Source organism: Cololabis saira, chromosome 11 (genome assembly GCF_033807715.1).
Source record: "Cololabis saira isolate AMF1-May2022 chromosome 11, fColSai1.1, whole genome shotgun sequence".
Taxonomy (NCBI): domain Eukaryota; kingdom Metazoa; phylum Chordata; class Actinopteri; order Beloniformes; family Belonidae; genus Cololabis; species Cololabis saira.
The window spans coordinates 39,907,157-39,916,804 of record NC_084597.1 but is presented as its reverse complement, the minus strand read 5'-3'; the positions used below and the strand labels follow the sequence as shown (position 1 = coordinate 39,916,804).

The following is a 9,648-nucleotide window of genomic DNA, read 5'->3' as shown; positions in this document are numbered from 1 at the left end:
CGAAAGATGAACCGTCGCCCCAGTCTGAGGTCAAGAGCGCTCTGGAGCAGGTTTTCATTCAGGATGTCTCTGTACATTGCTGCATTCATCTTTCCCTCAATCCTGACTAGTCTCTCAGTCCCTGCCGCTGAGAAACATCCCCACAGCATGATGCTGCCACCACCATGCTTCACTGTAGGGATGGTATTGGCCTGGTGATGAGAAACATCCCCACAGCATGATGCTGCCACCACCATGCTTCACTGTAGGGATGGTATTGGCCTGGTGATGAGCGGTGCCTGGTTTCCTCCAAACATGACGCCTGCTATTCACACCAAACAGTTCAATCTTCGTCTCATCAGACCAGAGAATTATGTTTCTCGTGGTCTGGGAGTCCTTCAGGTGCCTTTGGGCTGCCATGTGCCTTTTACTAAGGAGTGGCTTCCGTCTGGCCACTCTACCATACAGGCCTGATTGGTGAATCGCTGCAGAGATGGTTGTCCTTCTGGAAGGTTCTCCTCTCTCCACAGAGGAACGCTGGAGTTCTGACAGGGAGACCATAGGGTTCTTGGTCACCTCCCTGACTAGGCCCTTCTCCCCCGATCACTCAGTTTAGACGGCCGGCCAGCTCTAGGAAGAGTCCTGCTGGTTCCCAACTTCTTCCATTTACGGATGATGGAGGCCACTGTGCTCACTGGGACCTTCAAAGCAGCAGAAATGTTTCTGTACCCTTCCCCAGATTTGTGCCTCGAGACAATCCTGTCTTGGAGGTCTACAGACAATTCCTTTGACTTCATGCTTGGCTTGTGCTCTGACATGCACTGTCAACTGTGGGACCTTATATAGACGGGTGTGTGCCTTTCCAAATCATGTCCAATCAACTGAATTTACCAAAGATGGACTCCAATAAGCTGTAGAAACATCTCAAGGCTGATCAGTGGAAACAGCATACGCCTTAGCTCAATTTTGAGCTTTATGGCAAAGGCTGTGAACACTTATGTGCATGTGATTTCTTAGTTTTGTATTTTTAATAAATTTGCAAAACTTTCGAAAAAACTTTTTTCACATTGTCAATATGGGGTGTTGTGTGTACAATTTTGAGGAGAAAAATGAATTGAATCCATTTTGGAATAAGGCTATAACATAACAAAATGTACATTCATCAAAATGTACGTCAGTTTTATTTATTCATGTCATAACGTGACAGGAACATAAATGTGTATGTCATCCAATGCCAGGTGAGTCATTTGCACCTCTGGCACTTGGTCGACCCCTCCTGACAATTAACCGCACAGCCAGATGTGGATTTAACAGCCAGTAACTTCCACTGGTTGTAAAACTGTGTGGGTGTGCACAGGGATGATTTTTTTATTTATTTTGTAATGTCCATATGCACTAATAGATGGGCCACTGCAGCCGCAATTGGCACCAATACTAGTCAGTCAGACAATATCTGAAGATAACCAGTTTAATAAGAGCCCAGAAAAAGTTAATCCATCATGGTCAAGTCAATTCTGCACTGATAGTTATCGTCTTTACTTATTTTGCACTGGTTGATGCTTTTAAAGAATGAAGCAATAAATGAATGAATAAATAAAACATCCATAACAAACTCAAAGATTATCAACAAACGTTCAACCCCTTTTCAAAATCTTGTTGATGATGTTGATGATGTGAGTTGGCACAGAGCTCTGAACTGACATCCATCCATGCATTATTTATATATTTTTTTTAAAACAGAAAAAAACAAAAAACAGTATGCACACCTGTTGTCTCACCGAGCATGAAATGAGTTTGGTTCAACATGATTGCTGCTTTTGTGCTGATACTTCACTGCCATCTAGTGGACGAATTGACACACTACAGTAGTTAATATTAGGCTTGACTGAATTCGGTTAAAGAAAAACTTTTCTGCAATTACATATTATCATCAGTATTTATTAGTTTATCATATCCACTAGTAGTTGCAATATACTCCTTTCATTATATTTATCAACTGTGTACAAAGCACAGCTGATAAATACATACATAATTGAGAAGGGATGAAATAGCAGACATTTGGCAGAGAAAATGAGAAACGGTTTCAATAGTCACATTGTCTGAAATGCATTTTGTCTTGTGATAAGTTGTTTAAAATGCACAAACAAAAAGTATTGTTTTTTACCATTTAAATTAAAGAAAAAAATTGAACTGAAATTAAAATGTAGGCTATGTGTTATCTTTTCAAATATTCTTGAGCATAAACTCAAGATAAATGAATAATCACACAGATGCAGAACTTCTGTCAGCTCAAACTTATATTGTAAAACAGTGCAAATCAAAGACATATGAAATCTGGAGTGTATGCAAACATAAACCATATTTACAGATCTTGAAGATGAAAGTTTTTCTAGATTTGTAACACAGACTACGTTTACATGCAGTCAAAATTCGGGTTAGAAAAGGAGTAACCCAGGGGTCATATTCGGGTTTTTAAAAACCGGAATATGAGCAAATTCCAGTTATTCAAAGTTATTGGTTATTGGTGTTTAGATGGCCATGTACAACCGGGTTATTGCTAATATTCCGGTTACAAAAGGGTTATTGACTGCATGTAAACGTAGTCACAGTTTTTTCAGCCTCTCCATCTCCTGCCTCCGCTGGCAGGTGACCCTTCATATGGTTCTTCAAATCTTTTCTGTATAAAAATCCTTTTGTGCAGACTGTGCAGTGAAAAACCATCTCTCCAGTGTGGATTCGTCTGTGCAGCTTGAGACTGGAGCTCTGAGTGAACCTCCTGCCACAGATGTTGCATCCATACATCTTCTCGCCTGAATGAATCCTCTTGTGCATATTAAGATTGCTGGGGTTTGTGAACTTTTTCTCACACTGATTACAAGCGTATGGCTTCTCTCCCGTGTGGACACTCATGTGGTATTTCAGCTTGACTGTGGAGCTGAAAATTTTGCTGCATATGCTGCAGGATGGCTTTTCCCCGGGTTTCCTTCCTGTGTGGATTCTCATATGGTTCTGAAGGGCACTGGCGTGGCTGCAGCGTTTGCCACAGGTCTCGCAGATGTAAGACCTCTCTCCAGTGTGGGTCAGCATGTGGTGCTTCAGAGCGCTCTGGTGGCTGCAACCTTTGCCACAGATCTCGCATGTGAAAAGCTTCTCTCCAGTGTGTTTGCTCAGGTGATTCTTCAGGACTCTCATGTCGCTGCATCCAAGGCCAAGGATGTCACAGCAGTCTTTCTTTTGCATGTGAGTGACTCTGTGAATGGCTAATGATGCTAACGAGAGGAACCCGTCACCACATATTTCACAGACAAAATCTCTGACTCCCGAATGGAGATTCTCATGATCTGCTAAACGCTGTCTGCATTCAAATGTCTCTGGACAAAGTGAGCAAACAAATGTCTTTTTCAACGCGGCGCACCTATGCCGCTGGAATTCCAGCTTCCCCGAAAAGGGAGTCTCACACAGCGGACACGTGCAGGTGACTGGTTTTTCCACAGTGTGCCTACGCATGTGTCTATCTAATGTAGACTTGTAAGCAAACTCTGTCCCACACTCTAAGCATTTGTGAGCTTTCTTTCCAGTGTGTTTTACTGAATGTGCTATTAGTCCACGGATTACGGAGAAACGTTTGCCACACTGAGGACAACTGTGAGGTTTGGTGTGGGTCAGGTTGTGTCTCTCCATCAAGCACTTCCGAACAAATGTTTTGCCACAAGAAGGACATTTGAACAAGCCTGCCTTGGTCTTTTTTTTCTTGATCCCAGACTTATCTGAAGGACTGGGTGCTGATTCAGGGACCGGCTTAGGTGAAACCACTTCAATCGCCAACAGCAGTCCAGAGTCACTCTCCTCACACACAGCTGCATCTGCTGGGACAAACTAAGATGAAACAGAGATCCAAGAATAAACTTAGCACAGTGAACGCTCACATGTAAAGAAACAGCAGATACCAGGTTCTGTGTCTGACTCTGAACCCGCTGTTGTTGCTGCTGCCGTTCTGTCAGTCTGCTGCTCTTCTGAAAGAACAGAAAAAGCATATAAAGTATAACATATGAACTTAATTGTCACACTTCATGTATATTTTTATAGATTGTAAGATTTTACAAATCAGGGTGACCTTTTAAATAAATTACCTAGGTCTAACCATATCTGTACATTATGTTTTCACACTTTTTTATGCTATCCATCTGAGATTGTATTTATAAACTTATAAAATCTGTTAAGGAACATATCATGTTTTGATATGTAAATGTTTGAAAATTGAAAGATCTGCATTTTCTATTTCTTATCAATTGAAGCATAAACTCAGCACCATTTACAAATCTAAGTTAAAAAAAAAAAACAGAACAGTACCAAGCTTTATAGTTGGTATTTCTCAGGGATTTCAGTGCAGGAATGATACAACAGCAGCCAAATACCTCTGCAATATATATGATCGTAGTTTTTTAACGCTGGTTGGAATCCTTCCTGGATTTTCTTTCCTTTCTGGTGAAATCTCTTGGCCACCGATTCTGTCGTGTTACAGCAAAATCATGGTTTAATATTAAGAGAAATCCAAGTGTGTGAAAGTAAAAACCTGCTTTAGATGTCAGGTGGCTTACTTTTTCTAGGCCCAGAGCTTTGCTCCGGCTTTGGATTCGTGCTTTTCCGTACAGACTCATCGTCAAGCGCAGCCCTCTGCTCAACAGGAGAAGCCTCACACATGGATACTTTCAATATCATTAAGATTTTCTCCATAGCACCTCTGCTGAAAGCCTCCATGAGGGATGAAAACTGGTTCTGTAAAGTCATGGATGAAAAAGGACATCAAAAATTACAGCCTTTTCTTAATTTTAGTTCATAAGTACATCAAACCCCCACACAACAGACACAAAAAAATTGTCTGAGGATTAACTCTCATGCAAATACTTGGGAATAATAACTGAATTACATTAAAGTAGACTCCTTAAACCTAATATATTCTCCTTCTTTATTAAGACTAATGTTAGGGTGTTCGGCTTGGTCACTAAATTCAAGATGTTAATGTTAACAAATAAACAGCAAATTGCAGGCTGGTCAAATAATAGAAAAGAAAAGCATCTCAACATAACTAATATCAGAAGAGATGGGTAAACGGTTGAACGAAGTGTGGTAATGAAGATTTAAATGTAACAATGCTGCAATTTATAACCAGTCTTTTCTACAATTATTACAGTTTTCTGCTAATATCATTCCGATTTATGTATTAAGTGATAGAGCTATTTCTGAAATGGTTTTACTTTGGTAGAAAAAAAAAGTTAAAGTCCTAAAACAGTCCTAACATTATTGCTAAAGGATAAGAATTTAAAGTAGGATGAAATACAAAAAAAAATTTTGTGATGGTTTCTCTGAAATGTACATCTTGTAAATTATTTTTTCATTTGTTAAAGATTATTACGGTAACTCGGTTCATTTTAATTTTGTTCCATTTCTGACAAAAGACGTAAATGAACGAAACCGCAGGGTCATTTCCATCTCGACAACTCATGGGCCTTATGTATAATGTAGTTAAAGGACTTTTTATTTCAGAATGGATGAATGAATGGGATGCCTGGGTCTGGGGCCCTCCGTTGTCGGGCCTGCGCGGGTGTCGCCTTGTTGGGGGGTTCCCTCTCTCCGGGCCCGTCTCCGGTCCCCCCCGCTGCCTCTACGGCGGGGCGCCCCTCTGGTCTTGGAGGGCCACTTTCATGGGGGACGGGTGCGCCTGCCCGCGTCGGCGGCCGGGGCGGCTCTGTCTCTCCGGGCAGGCTGGCCCCCTGCCGGATGGGGGTCGTTGGCCTGAAGGGTGAGGGCCTCCTGGCCGCGTGTCCGGCCCGGACCGGGTGGCCGGGGATTGCCTGGGTCGCGGTCCGCCGCCACGGGATCCCTGGCTGCTTCTTTCCGCGGCGTGGGGGCCCCGCCCGCGGGCCCCCTCGGCCGCCGCCGGGTGGGGGGGGGGCCTCGCAGGCGGTGGGTTGCCTCCCTCCTACTTCTCCCCTCTGTGGGGTTGCCGGTGGCCTGGGTTCCGGGCTCTTCCTTGTCGGCCTCTGGTCTCGCGGGTGGCGGGGTTGCTCCCCCCCCTCCCCCACTATAGATACACTTCAGGTGGAGCTTTGTTTGGTTTATCACACACACACACACACACACACACACACACACACACACACACACACACACATAGTCATTTAGTCACATGCACACACACACACACACACACACACACACACACACACACACACACACACACACACACACACACACACACACACACACACACACACACACACACACACACACACACACACACACACACACACACACACACGATCATATACATACACACACACACACACATAGTCATTTAGTCACATGCATACACACACACACACACACACACATAGTCATTTAGTCACATGCATACACACACACACACACACACACACACACACACGATCATATACATACACACACACACACACACACACACATAGACATACACACTGGCTTGTTCACCTGCATGCTGGCTCTCTAGTTTTTGGGTTTAGGTAGCGGTAGCGATAGCTTAGCTCAGACTGCGATCAGATCTCAAGATTTAGGTCGATTGCTGTTCGTGTTTTGGATGGCTCCGTGCCGGTTTCGTGCTTTGTTTGTGGTTTTTTGTTGCAGATTTCCAGTGCTTGACGTGTGTCTCAGTGTGTTCCTGCTTCCTGGATTGGCAGTGGATGTCGTCACCCCCCCCCCCCCAAAAAAAAAAAAAAAAAAAAAAAAAACACTGGGTTTGTATGTGTATATTTATGTATGTGTACGCATATGTGTGCGTATATATATATATATGTATATATTACATACAGTAATAATGCACATATATACACTTTTGGTTTCTACCGTCATGGTATCAATCAATAATATGTGTGCAGACAAGGGAAAAAAAAAAAAAAAAAAAAAAAAAAAGGACTTTTTATTTCACCTGAGGGCTTACTTTCTGACCTATGTATGTTTTAACCATAGACTGTATGGACCGAGCATTCGGTCACGTGACCCATTGGTTTCTGAAGACCGGTTTTGAAGCCTGTTTTCCTTTGTACGCCCCTTCATAGTTGTCTTGGGTGTGAAATCAAACGATTAAGACCACAATAAGTTTTTGAATCACACTGTAAATATGTTTATTTTCACCAACCCCCCCATCGGTCAGTCGAGGAACTGCAACAAGACTCTATGCGGACTTTTTTGATACATGCCTCAGTCTTTGCTCCTCTTTTTGGCACTTGTGTTTGCCCGATTTTAAATACTGTGATACTTTTATAGTTTGCACTTTTTTAAATCCCCTGATTGTTTTTTATTTCAATATATAGTTAATTGTTTTTCTATATAGCTCTATATTTGACAGCATCTCATATTATGTCTACTTATACTATCATCCTTACGAGAAGCTGTTTAATTACTGTTCTATGTTGTTTTATTGTGTTCAATAAAGAAAAAAAAGCCTTCAGGTCCAAGGTCCAAGCGTAGACAAGGGGGCAGAGACTTGACTGTGTCTAGCTTAATGTGGACTAAACAAGACAACATGGGATGGAGAGAAGAATCCAACATCACTGGTCCAGAGGGCGATGTCTACCATTTTTAAAGGTGACCTATTATGAAAAACACGTTTTTTCTTGTTTTAACATATATAAAGTGGTCTCCCCTCACCCTGCCAGCACAGGGGAGACAAAATACCATGAATTTCTGCAAGCTCTCTGACCCCCGCCGGACTGAGTCCCCAGTGTCACGTGGCCTTTTTTTGAGCCATTCTGAATCTGCGCCTAGGGTGACGTCACCATAGGCGCTCATTTCCATAGGTTCAGCCTCCGCTGCTGAAACCACGCCCACAACCAGCTCTCTGGCTCTGACTGGAGCGGTCCATCCTTCAGCCAGTCGGACGCGGCGCCGCAGCGCCGCGGATCCAGGTTAAATCATGCAGGTTCCCGGGTGATTTGGGAGCTGGGTCCTCGGGGGTCTGTCCCAGCCTGGACCAGCTTCACCCTTCGAGATTTTCAGGCAAATCTGTCGGTTTGATCCCCGGTAACGGGCGATGCGCCGCGGATGCGCTCCGGAGCGGATCTGTGCGCCCGCCGTGGAGTTGCGGCACCCGTCGCGCACCATCCGCCGGGCAGATCCGGCTGAAATTCCGCTGGTCGGTCCCTGGGAGTCCCTGCTACCAGTCCAGGCCGGTTCCTGCGGTCCCGGCCGGTGGGAACCGGTCATATTTCTCGGTTAAAGCCGCGGTGATGCGCGCTGATCCAGCAGCGCTGCTCCCGGGCGCCTGGCTTGGCTCCGCGGCCAGCGTTCAGACTCCGCCGGGCAGATCCGGCTTAAATAGTGCATAAATGTTATTTATATACAACTCATATTTTATTTTTTTAACAATAAAGTTGCCATTTGTGAAAATTCAGTGTTGTATTTATTTACAGGCTCGGGCTGCTCTGGCGGAGCAGGTTTATTCTCCTCCCCTGCTACACGTCATTCAGGGAGCCAATCAGCACAGAGCCTCATTATCATACCCCCCCCTTCCCTAAAAATGAGGCGCAGAAAAAGAAGTTAGAAGCGGTAAAACTAGTGACAGGGCCCACAGGCTGGATTTATGATTTATGTAGAAAAAACAAGCTTTAGATTGTTTTTAAGACATTCAAGGCCTGTTTAAAATATACATTAAATGCCATAATAGGTCTCCTTTAATATACTCAATAAAGGGTCCCCAGGTATCCAGGAACTTGTAGCGGGTGTCTGACAGAGTATACCGGATTTCTTCCAGGTAGATACAAGATACCATGTCATTCAACCACTTCTTGAAACAGGGGGGAGAAACTGATTTCCAGTCTGTAAGAATAACTCTTTCTGCTACCACCATGCCAAACATAAGGGCTTGCTGCAATGATGAGGGAAGAGTGAGAGAGAAGTTGGAGCAGCCGAATAAAATCAGATGACTGTCAGGGGTCAGCTGTTTCTCTGAAAGACTCGTTTGATAAATTTGTTACAAAAATCACCGATCCGACCGGGTCTCAAGCAGCCGTGGGGCCCCGCGTCGAGGCAAGCCCAGATGATGATGAGGCAGGGGATGGTATGAATTCAACAATGGAGATGAATTCAACACCCATAAAACTTGATACATAACACCAATTGTTTTATGGGTGTTGAATTCATTAAACGTCATTAAATCAGCCCATAATATGATTTTATAATAATTACTCTCTTGTGATATATGACCATGAACACATCACATGGTTTGACCAAAATCAGTGGTTTGTATCACAAGTTTTATGGGTGTTAATGTCGAATATCCAATATCAAACCAATTCAACTGCGGTAGTTGTCTACCTGACTTTTATTTATACCGTAGCGGCGCGGTGTTACCCTTATATCCGTGATAGAGCGCTGCTCCCCCGGGGCGGGGCTCCACGTGGCCCCGGTCTCCCCGGTCTCCCCGGCGCGGGCTCCAGCGGCGGCAGAGTTGGCCGAGAACTGGCTCACAAGTCTGCACAGCTCCACCACCGCCGCCTCCGCCAGAGCCTCCATCACTATGCGCATCCGCGTCTCAAAGGTGTCCAGGTGGAGCATGGTCCGAGCCGCTCAGGGAGTCTGATTGTAACTTTAAAACCTATCACAACACAACCCTTGGCGGGGAGTGAGTCGGCATGT

At 44.3% G+C, this 9,648-nt stretch overlaps 1 protein-coding gene across 2 annotated transcripts; it reads right to left on the bottom strand.

Moving 5' to 3' along the window:
• Window positions 1-1,447: 1,447 nt before the first annotated feature.
• On the bottom strand, window positions 1,448-9,648 carry LOC133454765 (zinc finger protein 260-like). 2 transcript variants are annotated; one of them, XM_061733487.1, is made up of 5 exons: window positions 9,364-9,648; window positions 4,578-4,755; window positions 4,395-4,487; window positions 3,927-3,992; window positions 1,448-3,845 (listed from the first exon to the last, which is right to left on the bottom strand). In XM_061733487.1, the coding sequence occupies exons 1-5, from the start codon at window positions 9,565-9,567 to the stop codon at window positions 2,560-2,562; spliced, it is 1,827 nt and encodes a 608-aa protein (XP_061589471.1). In that variant the 5' UTR covers window positions 9,568-9,648; the 3' UTR covers window positions 1,448-2,559. The 2 variants fall into 2 exon arrangements, with proteins under 2 accessions (XP_061589471.1, XP_061589472.1); XM_061733488.1 differs by having other exon boundaries at window positions 1,448-3,842.